This window comes from Staurois parvus, unplaced genomic scaffold (assembly GCF_062004578.1).
Source record: "Staurois parvus isolate SC_StPar_1 unplaced genomic scaffold, SC_StPar_1.0 ptg000394l, whole genome shotgun sequence".
Lineage (NCBI taxonomy): Eukaryota > Metazoa > Chordata > Amphibia > Anura > Ranidae > Staurois > Staurois parvus.
In genome coordinates, this window is record NW_028318190.1 from 6,243,508 (window position 1) to 6,265,051 (window position 21,544).

Genomic DNA, 21,544 nt, shown 5'->3' on the forward strand with positions numbered 1-21,544 from the left:
AGTGTCATTATGGGAGAGGGGGACAGTGTGTGGCTGCGTTCACCATGGCTGAATATATCAAGGAGGACACCTCTGTATTGTTATGTGCACAGTACATTACACTGTATATAAGGTTGAATCTGACATGATCGTAAAAGTGTCATGGAATGATAAAGCGTGATCTGATCATAGATATAGAAACTGATGATGAAAATCGGATGATTGGAGAGTGCCATCTGCCCTGACACTTCTTCCCGGTGGATTTCCTGTGATCCGAGCAGGACGATCATCATCCCCCATATCAGTGAAGTTTCAGGGTGTAGGATCCCCGTCCTTTCTCCATGCACATTGTACAGATCCTAGCAGTAGCAGCAGCATCAGGCTGGGGATGGGGAGGAGGAGACAGCAGAGGAGGGGCGAAGGCTGCATCTTATTTATTTATTTCTCTCTGTCTCGCTCCCTCTCTCTCTAAATGCTTAAGGTGAAGAGTGCAGAGGAAGCCGATCCCAAATCCTGGTTGAATGGTGCGGAGTCCCAGGAGGAGGGAGCCCCGGAGAAGAGTGAGGGAGCAACCCCAGGACTGGCTTCAGCTGGAGCAGGTGTCAGGGTCCCCTTGCGGAGCATACACACCTCCAGATCCGGGGTGTCACCCGAGAGCCCCCACCGTACAATGAGTCTGTCCACACCAGCCATTCCCCACACCGCAGCATCTCCACACGTGACGATCTGGCTGCTGGGGGGCCACGCGTGACCGATCCACAGGAGGGGGGTGGCTGACCAGGGGCCAACTAAAAAGCCACTACTACAAAGGTACACATTTGGAACCACCCTGCCTAGAGAGCCAGCCAGCAGAGCAATGATCTTATTAAATTGAAGTCTGGGGGTAGGGGGGGACTTTTAGCTCCCCTGCAGGCTCCACCCAGCACATTTTGGGGTGGAAAGACTTGAATTTGAATGGGATTTTTTTTTTGGGGGGGGGATTTTTGTCTTAGGAACATCTGTTGCTGCAAAAGACTGAGCCCAGACACCTCTTTGGACTGATTTCACCCCCTCCTCCCCCCTTCTTTTATTCCTCTCCTTGTAGATCAGATCTAGAATTGACATTTTTGGCTTTAGATTGAACCCTGGGACAGCAATTGGAACATTATGTCATAAGCAGCTTTGTTGTTGCTCAATAGCAGCTCATTATTGCGACCTGCTGATATTCCTTTGACGATATCAGAAATACAAGATTGATCAGCCCATTTAAATGACAGGCTAAGCAGTTTGGCTTCAAGTGTCTCATCATCCTTCTTTTTTTTTTTTGGATAGCTGCTCGCCCATTGATTTTAGTTTGATGGGGTTTTTCGAATAAGCGAAGCATTCGGCAGACAATCCAGGTGCTGACTTTTCCGCTTCTTTTCTGATAGTTGACTATTTATTGGCTGAACTGGGGGAGACTTTTCTGTACAGTTGATTATAAAGACTAGAAGAGCTATATTCTGCAAATGATCAAATCAGCCTCCTAAATAAATCCAGTGTTCTTCTCCTTGGGAAAGTCCGAAAAAACCACTAACGTCTTCTGATCAGTTTTTTTATGCCAATATGAAGCTGATTTCCAAATAATATACATGCAAATATTTTTCATTATTTGCTGTGCTTGCACACAGGTATTCCAACCAATCTGTTCCAGAGGAAATTTGCTCTTGCCGTTCGGCATCTGAAGTTGCCTGTTTTTGTTTCCCTCCCTCCCGTTTTTGACTGTCCTTTTTTATTTTCTTACTGGCGCTTTGTTTGCAAATGAGGATTTAAGCAGTTTTTTTTTTTTTTTTTTTTTTTTGTGATCTGAGAAAAAGAGCGGGTACTTTGTGTGAGCCAGTGATGGAGAAGTTGGAAGCGGAGTCAGATGTGGAGCCTCAGGGACGTCCTCGTTCTTGCACCTGGCCCCCGCTCCCCGACCCCTCTTCGGATATGCCCTTGCCTCCTCCTGGCTTGGATCCAGGGCAGATGCGCAAAGCCAAGAGTTCACGCAGGAATGCCTGGGGCAATTTGTCCTATGCCGACCTCATTACCAAGGCTATAGAGAGTTCTCCAGAGCGACGACTGACCCTATCCCAAATTTATGATTGGATGGTCCGGTTTGTACCGTACTTCAAAGACAAAGGTGACAGCAACAGTTCTGCTGGGTGGAAGGTGAGAACCCCTCAGTTGCTTTCTTTAGGTAATTGGGAGCACCCCAAAAAAACTCTGCGTTAATTGTAATTCTATAGTTTGTGTTGATGTGCAGAGAGTGGTTGAGGTTAATTCAAAAGATGTGACTTTTGATGTGACAATGAAAGGTAACTGACACTTGACTGCTAATAATATGAGCTGTCTGTGCAGTGTGAATGCAAAGGGAAATCCCTGCCTAGCCGTAGGTATGCATGGCAATTGCAATCAAAAGTTGGGAGACCAGATACGTTAGAAATACGTTTACTTTTTCGTGCAAAAGCTGGTGCTACAAGCAACATTACCTTTGGTCTATTGGGGCAGCATCGTGGACAGAAAATACTCCAGAGTTGAAGCCACTGCAAAATAATTTGCCAACAGCTTCACAGCCTGTTAATGTGTTCAGTAGAGAAAGGGGGAAAAAGAATAAATTGAAAAAAAGAAAAAAAAAAAAAATATATATATATAGTGTTTGTCCCTTCGTGAGCTGAGGAAACATGTATAGTGGGTGCAGGTTATTTATTTTGTGGAGTGTTTCCTATAGATTTCCTTTTTATTTTGTGTATGTATTGCGGTATAAATGTTACTTTCTTTTTAAATTACTTTTTTTTTAAGCCAAAGGAGGCAGAGAAGGCAACAGAGGTTAGGAAATCTGACACACCTGATTTGGAATATCACTATAGAGTCCACTCTATGTGCATGCAATGGGGACTGGGCAGAAGAGAGGGGTGAATGCAAAAGCGCTGGGAGTGGGTGCTGAGGGGTTAATATGCATGCACTGTAAAGTGGGCATTGAGCAATTATTGCACATGCATTGTACATTGGACACTGAAGGGAATGATGCACAGGTGCTGGGGTCTTGGCACTGAAAGGTTAACACTCCCTATGGGGCACTGAGGGGTTAATGCATATGCCCTGTGAATTGTGCACTATGGGGTTGATGCACATGCGCTTGGGAATGGTCACTACGGAGTTAAGGTGCATGTCCTGAGGACTGAGAGCAAAGGAGTGGGCTGGGGACTAGGCACTGTGGGGTTAATGCAAATAAGCTGAGAACTAGGTGTCAAGGGGTTTATGCGTATGCCATGAAGGGCATAGGGGTTAATGCACATGACCTGGCGCCCGGGTGCTTCAGGAGGTGAGGTTGGGGATACTGTGCAAGGACACAGATGGGTTAATGCATACTAGAAACTGGGTATAGAAGAGCTAAGGCACATTCCCTGGCTGCTGAGAAACTTCTACAGAGTGGTATAGAAAAATGAATGCACATTTGTTGGTGACTTTGTACTTAGGGGGTAGTTACATGTATTGGGACTGGGCATTGTGGTTTTAACACACAGGGGGTGGTGAATGTTCAGTGCTTATGAACTGGGCACTCGGTGTTGAAGGTTAAATGCACAAAACCTTGGCAATGGACACTGAGGGGTTAGCTTAGCCACGCTGGGGACTTGGCACCAAGGGGTTTATGCACTGATCTGGAAATCGGGCTTTACAGGTGTACACACACAAGCTGCAAAGTGGTCATTAAAGAGTTAATGTGCATATGGTTTGGATAGGGCACTAAGGGGTAAATTCCCATGTGCTGGGGACTGGACACTCAGGGGTTCATACACATGACCTAGTCACTGATTGCTGAGGAGTGACCACACATGAACTGGGGACAAGGTGCTGAGAGGTTAATTATGACACTGGGTGTTGAGGGGTTAATGTGCATCCAATGCATATTGAGGTCAATGCCGTGCAATAAAGACTGGGTGATGAGGGGTCAAGGTAAATACTGGGGATTGAGCCCTGAGGGTTAAAGCACATGCCGTGAGGACTGGAGGTTGAGGAGTTAACTCCTAAGAGTTGTAGTCTGAGAAATGAAGTGTTAACAACATGAAGACTGGGTGCTGAGGGTTTTTTTTTTTAGAAAACCTCACTATTAAAAAATGAAATATTTTATTTATACTAGCAAATGTGTTTGCTAAGTGGTAAATGAAAAAATGCTGGGAACTAAATGTTGAGGGGTTAACATGCAGAGTGCACTGAGGGGTTAATATGCATGCACTAGGAATTGAGCACTGAGGGGTTAACTCGTATGTGCTGGGGACTGGGCACTGAGTAGTCAAGGCACATACTCTGATCATTGGGCTGCAGAAGAGTTAATGATTATAAGTTGGGGACTGGGTGCTGAGAGGTCATTGTGCCATGTACTGTAGATGGGTGCTGAAGGGGCGGCCATGTGCTGGGAACTATGTGTTGAGGGGCTAATGTTCCTGGCACTAAGGTGTTAATACAGATGCCCTGGGAATTGAGCACTGAGGGGTATCGCCTGTGTGCTTGGACAGGGCACTATATCATTGGGGCAGATGTTACAAGGACTAAGTGTAAAGGATTTAATGCATATGAGTTGGGGACCAAGAGCCGAAGGCTCAACATACGTTAGCGGGGGATTGGATACGGAGGGGTCCAGCGCATGCACTGCAGACTGGGTGATAAGGGGTTAATGAATTCTTATTGAATGGACATTGAGGGGTTTATAGCATGTGTTTAGATTTGATTGCTGAGGGGTAAACACATGGGGCACCAAGGTATGGGGCACAGCCTCCGGGAACTGGGTGTTGAGGTGCTAACGCACATGTACTGCGAAGTTGGGGCACATTCATTGAGCATTTGGCACAGAGAAATGAATGAACACAAGGTGAAAAGTGAGTGCTGATGGGTTAACACGCATATTGTTAACATTGAGTGCTGAGGTGCTAACACACGTGGGCTGGGCACTGAGGGGCTAGTGCGCATGGTCTGGCAGTAAGATCTGAGGGGTTAATAGAGAAGTAAAACTATAAGCATTATAATAATAACAGGTAAGAAATATTTTAGATTGCCATGATCTGAATTTAGAATGTCTCAATCTCCAGTATCTCTCTTGAATATGAGCATTTCCTCCTCTGTGATTGTGGATTGCAGAGGGTCATGTGTGCAGGTTCTGTCAGTGTAGGTGGACAACAACCTTCCCAACGTCAGGCTGACTATACATGGTTAGTTTTTTTTTTTTTCAGCCAGTGGACTTAGAGCCCCTCACAATCAATGATGTGGCAAACCTGAGCTCCATTTGCCTCTCCCATACCGTGATCACACGGGGTGTGTGATCTGCTGTGGGTGTTAATATAATCCTGACACCCCAAATGCAGATTACAAACGCATTGTGGTTGCCTGAACTGGATCGCATGGTACTGCAGCAGCATGGGATACGGTGCAGCACGTCTTTGAAAACTAGGGCATGCACTACTTTTGGTGTGATCTAGTGCCATTTCAGCCCATTCAAATGAAGAGGCTATAAATCGCATTGCCCTGAGTCGCACAGGGATGCGGTCTGCATTCAGGTGTGAGCTGAAGGGCTGTCATGCACGGCTTTCTGCACTGCATTCCGATTGCAATGCCCTTGCGGCCTGCTGTAGGGGTCAGTGAAAGGTTAACGACACCCTAAACACAGGTTGATAACTTATTCCGTTTGCCCGCACCAAATTGCATGGTAGAAAATACCATACAATGGGGTTGTAGAAAGTAGCACACGTACCACTTTTGGTGCGGTGTGATTTCATTCCATTCAAATGAATGGGCTTGAAACCGCACAGCACAGAGCTGCAGTGATTGAGCTCGGGACATAGTATGAACCAGCCCTAAAGGGGGGAAAAAAAGGATCAGATTCTTCTATTCACACAAACAAGGAGGATGAGGGAATCCTCCCATCTGGAGATCACATTCTTACAGCAGCAACTGCCACGGTCAGAATGCACTAATCAGCAGCTGCAGACACTGGTTGTCCGAAAATTTTCCAACATGTCCTTTCAACAGAAGCTGATTAATTAATCGATTTCTGCCGAGTATGAGAAGCCACACGGAAAAAAACTGAATTTTGATAGTGTATAGTCTAGAGCAGGGTTTCTCAACCAAGGTTCCATGGGGTTCCTCCAGAGGTTTCTAGGGGTTCCTTGAGCAATTTCTGCCTCTTAGAAACACCATTGCACTTTTAACTATCTGTAAGGTGATCATTTTTCCCAGTGACCACCAATGTAAGAAGCATTCTTACCACTGGACATCACATTAATGTATCATGAGCTGTAGATATAGGAATTTTTCGCAGGGATTCCTCGAGACCAGAAAGTTATTTCAAGGGTTCCTCTGTGTTGAGAGAGGCTGGTCTAGAGTCTGTGTACTCCAGAGAGGACAATGAAGGGGGCGAGAAGCAGAAACACAGGAGAGTGTACCATTCCCAAGGGGAGTGATTGGGGTGTACATTGGGGAGGAGAGCAGAGAGAGGTGGTGCATGAATCGGAGGGTTGTAAAGTTCCTTGTGTGCGGGGAGCCTCCAGTACTGCTGACCTCAGAGAGTAGATGTCATTCTTCAAAGCAGAGCACAGTATACTCACTGAAGGTGTAAAGCCAAGTAGGTGCACGATGCCTTTCTACTGGCATGCACAGGGATGGACTGACCATTTGGGAACTTGGGCACTGCCCGAGGGCCCGGGGTCAGTAGGAGGCCCCATGAGATGCCCCTGGTACCTTTTTCATAGGCTTTTTTGAGTTTGGGCAAGGACACAGGCCCCATGATCCCCTATTGCCCGGGGGCCCCATGATTTGTCAGTCCGCCCCTGGGCATGCATACATATAAGTGCCGTGTGTGGCAGAGGCAGGATATAGAAGAAAAACCCATCCGTGTGGGAAATCACTGGACTGGAGGCAGAATCCCCCAATGTTAATGTGGTACTTGGCTTTTATACTATGTAGGTGGACAAAATGGGATATAGTCTGGATGGATGCATGTTTCTGCTGGATAATTGATGAAAAGTAGTCCATTCTACTGTCAGCTGCCCTAAAGACAAGTGGCATTCTGTTGCCTGAAAGCATAGGCAGTATCATTTTTAAGGAGTTAATTGTCCAATGAGAGATCCACATAACCCTTTCTATAGCAGTACACATGCATATATACAGTACAATATAGTATACAGAAAAATCACAATGTATTACTGTGGTATCTTTTCTAATAATACTTGTCTGACTGTCATATAATAGTTATCTGCTGGGTATTGAATCAAAGGAATCAAGTCAGATTCTTTAGAAACAAACATTCTATAAAGAAGTCCCACCAGCAAGATTCTTTGTTCTTCTAGTCCCTTGGGTACTAAACAAATGTAGCACTTTGTCCTGTTCAGAAACGTGCTGCCATTAAGGAACAATAACCCTGTTTATTTCTGTTGGCTGTCAGCTCCACTCCAGGCTGAAGCCCAATTTATGGGCGTACCTATGGGGGGAGCGAACAGTGCAGCACCAGGTACCACCCCCAATGATGAGCCAGCACAGCACTAAGCACCAGCCCTTCTTGCTTTTCCCCATTCATAAGCCCATACAGCACCAGCCTGTACTGTTGGGAGAGGTGCACTTGTGTTGAGAATGCGGGCTTTGGACAGAGATTACAGTCAGACTAGCTGGCAGCTTGTGTCATTATGACATAACTCATCTCTCTGTAGTGAAGAACAAAAACAAAAGCGCACCAACCTAACGCATTACGTCAATAAGAAAATGGTAAATTTATTGAATTAAGAAACATACTCCCAAAAGTGGCAATATATAAGGCATATAAAATCCAAAATCGAAGCACTGGAACAGGAGACGCGTGCGCATCCCATCGAAAGGGGGGAATCTCAGTGTAAAGCTGACGCGTTTCAAAGGGGGAATCCCTTCTTCCTGAGAGCTCATCTCCCACCAAGGCAAGTGCTGTCATTATCACTCCTCACTTTGCTGTCATCATGAGCTCATGTATTTATTTATTTCAGGTACTTATATAGCGCTGTCAATTTACACAGCGCTTTACATATATATTGTACATTCACATCAGTCCCTAACCCTCAATACAATCTAAGGCCCCTAACTTACATACACATACTAGGGCCAATTTAGACAGGAGCCAATTCACCTACCAGCATGTCTTTGGAGTGTGGGAGGAAACCCACACAGGCACAGGGAGAATATGCAAACTCTAGGCAGGTGGTGCCGTGGTTGGGATTTGAACCAATGACCCTGGTACTGCCAGGCACAAGAGCTAATCATTTAGCCACTGTGCTGCATAATGTATTTTTTGTCTCCTTGTGAGCAGTATCTGCAGAAAATGGTGGTGGAAGGGGTGTGTGCTGTTGACCACACTAGCTCAGCACCCAAGGAATCTATTGATTTGGGACACATGCACTTTGTACCTTAGGGGAGAAGGAGTTTAAAAGCTTTTCTGGTCAGAAACGCAGTGCGTTTACCTGTACAGTACAGTAGTACCATGCGATCTGGTTGCTGTGTGTTTTATAAAGTAGTGCATGCATTACTTGTGCTGCTCAGTTTCAGCCCTTTCGCATCAATAGGCTGAAATCGCATTTCACCCAGATCACATATAAATCGCACAGTGCATTCCTGTGCGATTCATGGTGAGAACCAGCCCTTAGGCTGTATTAACACCTGAGTGTAGTGGAAATGCGAGCAGAAACAAGCGTTTCTGGCCATGTTTTCACAAATTTGTAATAAATGTGCTAAAACACACAACGCACTTGTGCTGCCATTATTTCCTTCTGCCCCCCCCCAGGCACAGGTAGCAGCCGCACCTTGTCATGCAAAAAATGTGCATCGCCAAACACACTTGGCTCGGTGATCAAATTTGGTACCTGAGCTTCTTTGATGCGTTTGTCGTGCGACAGGCAGCCCATTCAAGCCAATGGGCTGTTGCGATGCACAATCAAAAGGCGAAGAATTGCTACGCTCAGATGTGAATGTAACCTGTTTACTGTCACTGCTAATAGTCTCTTGTGAACTTTGGAGTGAATTTGTGTTCTCACCTTTTACAGTATATACCCTATAGTTACTTTGTAATGCAGGATTGCCTCATAAAATGGTTTCATTGGCTCTTTTGGCGTTTTTAGTCATGAGAAGAGTGAAACATTGACACTTGCAGTATATCCAGTCTAAGTTTCTGACAACCAGTAAGTGGAACCCGTGAGATGTAGAATCTGTGCATAGTAATTGTATAGAAGCACAGAAAATCAGACCCTAAATATACAGAGAATATTTATTTCATTGAGTCATTTACTCTCGGCTTTTATTCTTACAGCAGGTACACAATAATTCAGAAGACAGTTCTGAATGGTGTCCGCTACTGCATTTCTTTGCCATGTTCACACAACTCATCATTTTAGTTTGATTGGTGTTCAGTAGTCTTTGCACCTCCTGCTGATTATAGTACCAGTACACATCAATAACTACTAGTAAATACAACTGACAGTGGTAAGTTTTACATTGACAGATCATTAATAGATTTTACAGTATTAATATTCTACGTATCATTTTTTGCTACATATTAATTTTATTACAGGTACTTGTATAGCGCCGTCAATTTACGCAGCGATTTACATATTTATATTGTACATTTACATCAGTCCCTAACCCTCAAGGGGTATACACTGTAAGGTCCCTAACTCACATTCATACATATACAAGGGACAATTTAGACAGGAGCCAATTAACCTACCAGCATGTCTTTGGAGTGTGGGAGGAAACCGGAGTACCCGGAGGAAACCCATGCAGGCACAGGGGGAACATGCAAACTCCAGGTAGGTGATCCCATGGTTGGGATTCGACCCAACGACCCTAGTACTGCCAGACAGCAGTATTAAGAAATGTTTACATTTTTATGTTTTGTGGTCTATAGAATATGCATTGTAAGGCCCCAATTTGCCATCTAAAAGACAAAATTATGGTTTGCAGTGGCACTCTAATACAGACATTCTGCAGATTACAACAAATTAGGTTCTGTAGGTTTGCTCCTAAGTTGACTTTGTATGTAATTTGGAACATGTACATTTTTTTTACTTGTAAATCCAGCCAAAAAATTATTTTGGATAGCATAGGAAAGGGTTAACTGGCCATGCAGTGATGTGGGATTGCTGACAGGTCCGTCAGACAGTAGGTGGTCTCATGTGGTTAGGAGCAAGATGGCTGCCGGCAGTTTCCGGGATCAGCATGACATCATGCTGCCTCCGTTCTTAAGGATGAATTGTATGTAAGTCGGATGTTTGTAACTCAGGGACTGCCTATAGTGGCCGTACTCTTCAATAAATGATTGATTATATTCCATTTGATCTCTTTTGATAGGAATAATCGATTTATAGTTGACATCTCATTTGATCAATAAGCCGCACACATGGAAGTGGATTTGGAGCGATAGTTAAGATACGATTGTAAATTATGATTGTTCGCTAACGATTGTATCTCCATTTCTACCATTTAGTCTTATAATGTGATCAATCGAAATAACAAGGCATTCATGAACAAAGTATCTCAATACTGCTGATCAGTGCAAAGCGATCAATAATTGTCCACCATGGCCAGTAAACTGAGTTTGATTGAATCCAATCTATACTGAGTTGAAATCAATCGTAAGGGAAGTCATAGCTATTCAATGGTTTGCGGATTTGATCGTTTCAATCAAATAGCCTGTTGATCAGTTAAAAAAATCAAAGTGTGTATGGCCACCATAAGATTGTTACTACTGCAGAAAGTGAATCGGTTATACCTATAAAGTAACCAGGTTTAAACTTGTATTCTCTATAGAAAGACAATAAAATATCTCGTTCATCCTTTCTCAATCTTTTTACCCTACAGGAACCCTTGAAATAATTTTCAGGTCTTGGGGACTTCCTGATAATTCCATTTATGGTGGGTCAGTGGGAAGATGCCTCTCTTTACATTATCAGAATGCCCCCTAACTGATAACTAAAAGATCATTGGTGTCATGCTGCTGACATTACCAAGTGGTGTTGGCCCCAGAACTATGGGATGTCAATCAGCCACAGCTCAAGGAACCCCTAGCAACTTCTGGAGGAACCTTGAGTTCCTTGAAACCCTGGTTGAGAATGGATGATCTAGTTGCTGGGAACAGCTCCACTTTTGCCTCATTATTCATTAATGAGCTCCGGTTTGTCTAAAGCTGGCCATACAAGGACTGAAATTCAGCTGGTTCAGCAGGGACCAGCCATATATTATCCATGTATGGGCAGGGAGGTTGTACAGGAGTCAATCTACCGATTTTAGTATAAGTGCCCTGCTGGATTTTCCTTGCTTTCTCAGCGTGCAGGCCATAACCTGTATTCTGACTGTGGGGAAGTCTCCCCGTTATCAGAATACAATAGCGCAGCAGAAGGATTCCCCCATCCCATGTGTTGATGGGGCAATAGTCAGTATTTTTTGGTTCAACCTGCTGGTTGAACCAAAAAAAAAATGGACTGATCTATTGGCTGCCTGAGTGCAGATAGGAGTGCATCCATTTTTTCAGGTTTCATGTATAGGGGGGACTGCATATATATTATATCTGTTTTGGATTCTGCTGATCTCTGCCCATAACATTCAACACTTCATGTTCCAGGCTGATCCTCACATGATTTTCAGCAAATTGTACGGGAATTGGTAAGAAATTAGAGATTGCACTTCCATGTATTAGCGCATAATGCAACACATTATCAGATTAGTTCCTCTTTCATGTAACTATAGACATCTTTTCTGAATTGACTCATATTTAATAATGTTACAAGAGGATATTGCTGTTCATTGCAGTTTTTGTTTGAATACAGAAATGTCTGTATCTGGAAAGGAATTTGCGTATAGAGCATATTCTGTTAAGATGTTTGAGCACCACAAAGGTTCTTCAAAGTGGATAAAATTGTCAGCTTATAGTGATGCTAAACTTATCCTTATTCTTCAAAATCAATCCATACACATACTGCTTAATGGCCCTGTAATCTATTTTTCGTTGACTATGGTTCTTACTTTGTTTTTTTGCTTCTTTGTAATGTCCTCTGCAAGCCCCCCATCTCTCCTTTTCACCCTCATTTCCATTTGTTTGAAACAAGCAGTGCAGGTTAATTGCTGTCATGTGGACAGCTCCATGCACTTTACAAACCCCACAGTCCATCTTTGGAATGAAGCAAGAGATGGTGGCCACATTCCTACATAAAGTAGGACCATGGACAACAAACTTGGCCACCCTCATTCAGGAAGTCAGATCACAGCTGAAAAAAAAGGAATTTGGAGGAGGCTGAGAGCAATAAAAGGGACTTTTTTAAGTTAAGAATACAAACTTGAATATTTTTTTTTTGTTAAACCAGAGTTTAAATAAAATGGACACTATCCTACAGTCAACAGGTAAGTCATAAAAAGACATGTAAGGTTTTCATCAACAGATTGTGGCAATTTATATATTATCTTAATTGCTTAGTAAGTGTATAACCTGCACCCCCACGCCTATTTTTTCTTTTTACAAATCAGTGATTTTATTATTCCCTTTGTCCAAATCAAAGTCAAATTGTACATGCTTATTAATATTGCTTTCTATGTGGCATATTATATAAATGCCATAAAGATTTCTAAACCTTCTCCTACTCAGGAAGCATTGAATCTCTGATTTTTGTATTCATTCCAATTCCAATAGCCTATTCTAATCCTGAGACCAGGTACAGCAAACTGTTTTTACCTTTACCTACCTGACTAAGCGTGTTATGTGACCCATTCATTGCAAAATTTGCTAAGCTTCTTCGCAATCAGTGGGGGCCTGTAAAACCTTGGGGTTCTGCCAAGCTTGCACCTTTTAGGTGCTGTGTAATTGGCATGTGATATTTCAGGGATAGCTTCATGTGAGGTAATTGGTACTTTTTTAAATGTTAAAGTTGATTAACGGTACACCAATTTAAAATTTGTTCCTTTCGTACTTATTTTCATTAAAAAAAATCCACTTGTCTTTGGGACTTGAGAAGGCTTAGACAGATCTCACTGATTGCTGAGATAGGGTTGTTTTTGTTGAGCATGCCACCAGAAAAGTACGTAAGTCTGGAACAGTTGACAGATGCACAGTTGGGTTAGTTTTCTATATCCTAAATTGTTGGCAAATGTGAGTTTGTGAAAAGCCATTAAACCGTTTTTGATCAGATCATATTCTAATTGCAGGCTTTGGTCTGACCAATAGCTAAATTAAAAATGGATCTTGAAGATCAAGAACACTGAGGACATCAGAAGGTCCCTTCTAGTGTCTTTACTGTTGTAGAAGGATGTAGATCTACAATTTAGTATACAACCAGTAAATGTTAAACTATAAAATTAAAACTATAAAATATGAAGGTGTAACATGTAAAGAAATATCCATTAAAAGGCATACTAAAAAATATACCTCAAACATGGCCAATCCTTCATGATCCTTTAGGCTAAAAAAAGCATTGGAGTATTTATGGGCAGTAGACGTTTCCTTCTGCTGCAGTTTTAACCATGGTGCACTAAAGTGTCAAAGAACGATTGCAACTGTGCATTGTTCTGTCACTTATTAAATGTGTGTTTGAGGATTTTACACATTGTGAAGTGCTTGACACATTCACACATCTTGGCTTTTTCCCTGGTGTTCAACCAGTATGCCTACAGCATCCCCTTGTGTATGGCAGGTTCTTGGATTTACATGCTGGACTATTCCTGGATTTGGTATTTATATCACAAGTCCACAGTTGATTTTATTAATACCTGGAGGGATTTTAATCTACTGAATGTTGATTACCTACCTAACATTTTCTGTTAACCCCTTTATTGCTAATAGTTTTTACAATTAATGACCAGAGAATTTTATTTTTTGCATTTTTGGAGAGGTATTTCACTAAAAATGGAAATTTGCACACGCCAATTCAGGACTGATGGGGCATTTTTTGATGAGCAAGCTATATATTTTTTTTTTTTTTTTATGTGTGGGAAATAGATTTAATTTTTTCTGCATTAGTTAATGTTTTATCTGCAGTTCACATCAGGTCAGGTGGTACTTGATCCCAGCATCTCTTCTCTTTGCTAGTAGGTCATTTATAATAGTGATCTATTGCCACATGATAATAATTAGACTTGTATTATTCATGAACTGTCACTACAGAAATATGCCTGCACTACCATCGCACCTTAGCAAATCTCCATTTCTTTGAAAGGACAATCTAAGCACTACTTGCCATCCAGCAACCTATAATGCACATTGTAATAGGCATCTTTTAATACTAGCCAAGGTTATAGTGCTTCTTTGTGCGTTCCAAGAAACTAGGAAGTATACATCATAATGGTTGAATGGGTAATGCTTAACCCAATGAGCCCCATTACTGCCTAGCAATAAAAGGATTACCTGACATACATTAAGCAATAGATGCATGTGTTGAAAGAATCATTAAATGGTCTGAGCAATTGGTTCTGAATGTTCAGATTCCACCATGTGTAACCATTTTGCATGTAGAGTAGGAGATACTAGATATCATTTGTGGACATACATTATGATAATCAAGGTGGTATCAGCTGACATTCTTTTGGGGTATAACAGGAATACCAAATTGATTGCAAAATACAAAAAAAAACAATAGTCCACTGTAGGACCCAGCAAGTACTTTTTAGAACTGGAATCAAGAGATCCCAAAGACAGCAGTAAAAAAATTAGGCAACAGTTATATATTTAAACCAGTTAATATTTTTTAGGTGTATTGGCTGACCTCTGGGTCTTCTCCAGCCTTGATGCAAAGTGTGTATATTTGATAGCTGCCTGGTTACAGGTCTAGAAGTTTGATCTGATATACTGGAAATCTGATTAAGATGAGAACACTATTGTCTCTGATTGCACTATACAATCACATTGATATGACAAGCATACAATTTGAGGGCTAATTCGGACTTGGATCTACAGATGTTTTGGCTGTATGAAGGTACACAACAGTATGCAAGTTTTAAAGGGAACCAAGAGAAATAATGGAACTCTTTTTGGAAGTCTGGAAGTCAGAATACCTTTTATACCTAATCAGTGTCTGTGCCTTGACCATATACCAGTTTAATTTTATTAATAAAATTTATTTTTGTAACTTTTGTTTGATTTTCTAATAGTTAGAGCTGTCATATCAACATTTGTCTTTGACTGTAGTGATGAGAAAATTTGAAGGAGCAGGATGGAAAATGTTCTTGAATAAATGAAATTCCTACTCTGTTTTTTGTAATAGAAAAATGATACATATTGTATTGTAGATTAAATCTGTTTAATATGTCTGGGAATCCTTTAAAATAGTAGATCTGAATGACATTTTTAAGGACTTTTGAATTAAATTAGTTTATGCGATGACAAGAAAGAGAATGTTCTGGTGGACAATTTTTCAGAATTTGTTTTGTGGCCTGCTGTATCAACCTGACATTTTTCAGAAGGAGGGTAGTCTCTATATTCTCAGTTTAATATAGTAGTTTTTTTTTATGCATTTCTTCATAGTTACATAGTTAGTCTGACTGAAAAAAAGACAAAAGTCCATCCAGTTCAACGATTTAAAAAAAAAGAAAAAAAAGTATAATACTATGCCCACAGTTGATCCAGAGGAAGGCAAGAATACCAAGCAAAGCATAATCCAATTTGCTCCTGCAGGGGAAAAAAATTCCTTCCTGATCCATCGAGAGGCAATCGGATGTTCCCTGGATCAACTTTACCTATAAATCTTAGTATCCAGTTATATTCTGTGTATCCAAGAAAGAATCCAGGCCTTTTTTTAAAGCAATCCACTGAGCTGGCCAGAACCAACTCTTGAGGGAGTCTATTCCACATTTTCACAGCTCTGACTGTGAAGAAACCTTTCCATGTTTGGAGATTACATTTCTTTTCCTCCAGACGTAAAGAGTGCCCCCTTGTCCTCTGTGATCACCTCAGGGTGAATAATTACACAGAGTTCACTATATGAACCACTGCTGTATTTATACATGTTGATCATATCCCCCCTTAATCTACTCTTCTCAAGAGAGAATAAATTCAGTTCCTCTAATCTTTCCTCCATAGCTGAGCTCCTCCATGCCTTGTATCAGTTTGGTTGCCCTTCTCTGTACTTTCTCCAGTTCCCCAATGTTCTTTTTGTGAATTGGTGCCCAAAACTGAACTGCATATTCCAGATGAGGTATTCTAATGATTTGTACAGGGGTAAAATGATATCTCTCTCTCTGTGTCCTTTCTCTCTTCTCTCCTTTCACACAGGAAGTTCGATTAAGGTTTGTTTTTCAGGTCCATGCATTCCTATGGACAGAGAGGCGTAAATAGACTTGAGTCTGTTTACAAGTGCCTACCTCCAGGTCTTATCTTGTCCACTAAAAAAAAAAAAAGGAAGAGGACCCATCCTCTTCCGTTTTGGTGGATCGGAGAAGAGACCAGTGTAAACGAACAGTAGAGCACATTTATTCCTGAACACCCATAGATCAGAGTATGCTTTGTCTGCTCGGCAGAATCTGAGAGGATAAGAATGTGTCCTCTGCCCTCTCTGCTCTGATCAGCAGGGGTTCTGTCTTCTTCCATTTAGGCAGATCAGATTGGAGAGTAGTTGAGTGTATATGGACAGTGGAGTCCATTTACTCCTGGGTACCCATAGAGAAGAGTATACACTGAGTGGCTACAGATGTGTCATCCACCTGCTCTGCTCTGATCAGCAGGGGATCTGTCCTCTTCCGTGTAGACGGATGGAATCGGAGAGTAGTTGGGTGTATATGGACAGTGGAGTCCATTTACTCCTGGGTACCCATAGAGAAGAGTATAAACTGAGTGGATATAGATGTGTCATCCACTCGTTCTGCTCTGATCAGCAGGGGATCTGTGAGTGTATCCCCTCCCGATCATGATGGTCCCCCCATCTGAAAGGGGCCTTACACATATTTATGTTCAAAGATGAACCACTTACAGAAGTTAGCAGTAGGGAGGAACCAATATCACGCGTCTTATTCATTTGTATATATGTATAGTGTTTTTTTAGTTTATAGTCAACTCCCAGTTGCATTGATTTGACCTAAGAGACACAAGTGGAGAATTCCTCGCCATGGAATGGAAGACTTGGTGATTCTAAACATTTTACCATAACTGACCCCCAGTAGCTTGCCCAATATGTCCCATACCCCTTTAGCCATATTGTGGAAAACCTCATCACCAGCTGTATTAGGTATCCGTATCGCTTCAAAAGATGCAAATAGCTTTGTTTCTCTTTACATATAGATAGTAAGGAACAGAACAGGTGAAGGAAAATTATAGGGATTTGTAAAAAAAGGACTAATCCTAAATACACAATCTTGATGCAAGTAATAGTATTTTTGTGTAATGAAAAGTTGGAATGAAGGTACAGGTACTAACAAGGGTACTTGCATGTCATCTCACACATCAAGTTGATTTTTCCACTTTAATTTAAAAAATGCAGAGATTCCAGCTTACATTTTTTTTTTTTTTTTTTTTGAGATCTAGTCCTACATCTCATCATTTGGTTCTCCATACCGCCAGGTTTATGGATACCCTTGCTTTAAAGGTAAAGTAGGGCCAAAGCTCCTTTTGGCCCTGCTTCTCCAATAGGTCACAGGAGTGCACTTAGTTCTTTCATTCTGCACTCCTGTGACCCTTTTTCAGCCAACAGAAGGCTAAAGTCCATTGTCAGCTGACATCACTCAGCCTTTCCAGACTTTGGAGAGATCCTGACTTTAATGTTGGGAATTACCCACATGCCTGGTTCGGCAGCTGGCTCAGCCTCCCAGCTCACTTCTGAGAGCCTGAGCCAACAACTCCTGCCCCCTCCACCGCCTGGCGTTCCAGTGAGCCCTGGAGGGGAAGAGCAGAGAACCGGTGAGTGACAGTCATTAGCTTTCTGCTCACTGATGACCGAAAAGCAAGCGATCGGTGGTCAGTTCCATCGGACCGATGGGGGGACAGATGCAGCATCGGACCGATGGGGGGACAGATGCAGCATCGGACCGATGGGGGGACAGATGCAGCATCGGACCAATGCTGCATCCACCTAGGTGAGTATGTATGTGTGTTTTTTTTTTTTTTTTTTCTTTTCAATACCCGCGCTTCTCTTTTAATAGTCCTCATAAATTTTGTGTAAGGACTAAATCAATCTAATCTGTTATATATTTAATTGAGAAATGCAGCGTTTTAGGTATGATTGATGAACAGAAAATGCTAATTACTGTGAAAAGCATTTGCAATTCTGTATATGCTTTGTAAAACATGTTTTGAGCACTGACTTAGTAATGAAGAAGATACTACATTTCGTGTTTGGAGGATGCTTTTTTAACTCAGTAGGGTAACTAAGTGCACAGGAGTTTGTCACTCATAAGTAGATCAGTCTTGCAGGGATTTAGTACTGCTTAATATTCTTTAACCAGCTTATGAGAAGCAGATCCTAGCCAGGGAGAATTAGTGACAATCACGCCTTTACATGACAGATGGGTGTACACCCAATACCAATCATAACACAGCATAGCTATATGTATGTGTTATTATAATATAGCAATCTAGTAATAATATGTTGGGGAATTATGGTCTCTATATTATCCTGTATAATTAAAGCAGATCTAACCTCAAGAACAAAAAATGTATTATATTGCAGCTTACTAGTCTTTAGATGTAGTGACTGCAATAATTCGCTTTTTTTCTAGCTTTTTTTTTTTTTCTGCCCTAGGGTAACCTCACTCACTATACTCTATGGAGGAGCAGCATCATCACCCTAGGACAGGAAATTTTTTAGGACTATAGAATATCCCTCTGCCCTTTTCATCTCCATAATGGGGGTGGAGGGGGGAGTTATTCTGTAGTCCACATAGAGAACCATGAACAATGCTAAAACCGGCCGTAGACAAATCGAAATTCAGTTGGTTCAACAGGAACTGGCTGAATTTTGATCACTGTATGGGCAGGCTGGTTGTACTAAAGTCGATCTATTGATCACCTTCAGTACAACCAGCCTGTCAGGAGGAATTCCCCCATCAACACCGTAAGAATGAAGCAATATTCTTTCCTTCCACCTGTGGTTGAAGAAAAGAAAATTGCATAATGTATGGCCAGCCTAACTCTTAACAATCAGCAGGGACAGAGAACACAGAAGTTACAAGCTTACTGGATTTTTGGAAGGATCAATGTATTTTTTTGAACCTCTGAAACAGATAAAATGATTTATTTCAATTCTATACTTAACAAACTAAAAGGGAACAATCAAAAGACTTTTAAGGTTTATATAGCTTTTAATGATTTTAGATGATGTATAGAATTTAAACATTGTACAGTACAGCATTGTAGTTGCTTAGTATTGCTAGCACAGCTCTTTGTGGATTCACAAAATAAGTTACTTCTCAGCAATAGTAATAATAAAGAACACAGGAAAAAGTCTGCATTCTTTTTTGAGAAGGGGTGAGTGTATAAAATGTCTCCTAGCTGAATAATTTCCTCTTGAAACGGAGACCTAGTTCCTATAATTGCCTAAAAAGACCACAATCACCCATTTAAAAAAAAACTTTTAAATTCTTCACAGCATCGAAAAAGCAGTTTTAGACGTATAACCCTTTCTTTGCAGGTAAAAATGTTACTTTTATAACAATACTTGATTTACTGTATGTATTAAAGTAATTTACTACATATAACTGCTACATAAAATAAATATTTCAGTTTTTTTTTTATTCTCCTGTTTCCATCCCTTCATTGCAATGCTGTGGAAGTCCTGCTGTAAAGCTAAATGACAGTGTGAACCAGTTTGAAACATGTTCATTTCATTGTACGTTATTTAAAAAAGAAAAACTGTCAGGTTCCCCTAAATTAATTCTGTTTATAATGATATAATAATTGGTGTCAGGGCTTGGCCAGAGAGGTGACATGTGCCATTTAGAAGAGGCCAGCTGTGTAATTGAAATAAAATGGTTCACCCATGGAGCGAACCCAGAATCCTCTGGGCTTATACTAAAACAAAAGGTTATTCATAGGAGGCATAGAAAATTGCATGGAAGACCTTGGTGTAGAGTAGAATGCAGAAATACTGAAAGATTACAAGTGTGCTGTTCCTTTTTAGTTATAAATATGAACTAAATCTTTGCATTAGAAGGTGACTGATGATAAATATTTCACATTTTTTCCATATGAAAAATCCTACAAACCATTTAATACACACACACACGTACATATGTACAAGTACACATACCTTCTATCAAGGGATTGCTAGCAAGCTGTGACATCAGAAAGGGAGCAATATAGATCTCACAAAGACCTCTATGCACAGGCACCACTAAATGTATGGTATAGAAATTACATGGGGAATTTCATTGACAGTGGCAGTCATACAGATTTATAATGTGACTAGTATTCATCGCATGAAAAATTTGCTAAGCCCTAATTTTATCTTAACTGGTAACATAAACCCCAATGTAATTTTTAATTAAAAAAAGAAAAAATGTATATGGCAATTAAAAAAAAAAAAAAAGGTTTTGTGGGTCTAAAGTGAGAGCCAGCGGTTCTGCACACAGAGGTAGTAGGGGGGAGAAGGTTCTGCAGGACAAAGCAAATGGTTGGGCTTCACCACCTAGAGGTGCAGGCTAGGTCTTGGAGTGACCATACTGTACAGCCAAAGCACTTGCAGAAGGTAGTTGAATGATTACAAAAGCCTTCCTCTTCTCTTACCGCCATGGCACAAGGCAGTCAGTTGTCTGCAACTGCTACTATTGCACCCTCTTCTTCCCACTCCTCTTTTCTGCTAATCCTATCATAATCCTGTAATTTGGTAGCATTATTGGCCCACTATCACTAACCTGCTTTAAGAGCATGATCTTGGTCATACATAAGCATTACTCCTTTCAGATGTTGAGGAAGATGGCGCCATAACCATAGAGAAGGGGCATCAGCTAGGGAAAACCAAGAGACAGCGATTTTCCAGCAACTACACCTTACTGCAAAGGAGGTAAGATGGAGAGGAGAAAAGTTCTAGGCAGGGGAAGAAGAGCAGCAGGGGAGGATTTTGTCTAGGGGTAGGAGTAACTTACAGAAGACTGGAAGAAACAGATGTCCCAATCCATCTGGTGACACTGCCCTACAGGTACAAGCTTTTGCTATTCACAGAGTCAGTCCATAGAGCTCCACAGTAAGGGCTCGTGACAATGCTTGTGGTCTACATACATTTTGGTCCATACACTATGGTCTGCAGCGTATCAGCCTAGGTAAAGGTACGAGTCATTTGAGTACCACATGATTCTGCACCACATAGCTCAGTGGGAGCAGCACTTCAATGAGATAAGTCGGGAGCAAAAGGCTATCCTCCTCTTCGTTTCTCCTTTTCCAAACTTCTCCACAACATTCTCCTGCTGCAATTTATAAGACCCCCAATGACAGGGCTGTAAGTCTTCTAAGGAGTTGCAGAGGCTTGGGATACACCACATCAGGTAGGAAAGAGGGTCACAGGTCCTGTTGCAGAGTGGTAACCAAAGACTTGAACTTCTGCTGAATTTTCCTACACCCACTGTGTAATTGCCGGCGGCATCCTTCTCAACACAC

General features: G+C 41.6%; 1 protein-coding gene across 1 annotated transcript in view; it reads left to right on the forward strand.

Moving 5' to 3' along the window:
* The first annotated feature begins 458 nt into the window (after positions 1–458).
* Positions 459–21,544, forward strand: part of LOC149455440 (forkhead box protein O6-like) — a 125,532-nt gene continuing 104,446 nt past the window's right edge. The window contains exon 1 of the mRNA XM_089686291.1: positions 459–2,151. Coding sequence (XP_089542417.1) covers positions 1,840–2,151 — 312 coding nt within the window. The 5' untranslated portion in view covers positions 459–1,839. The remainder of the gene's footprint in view (positions 2,152–21,544) is intronic.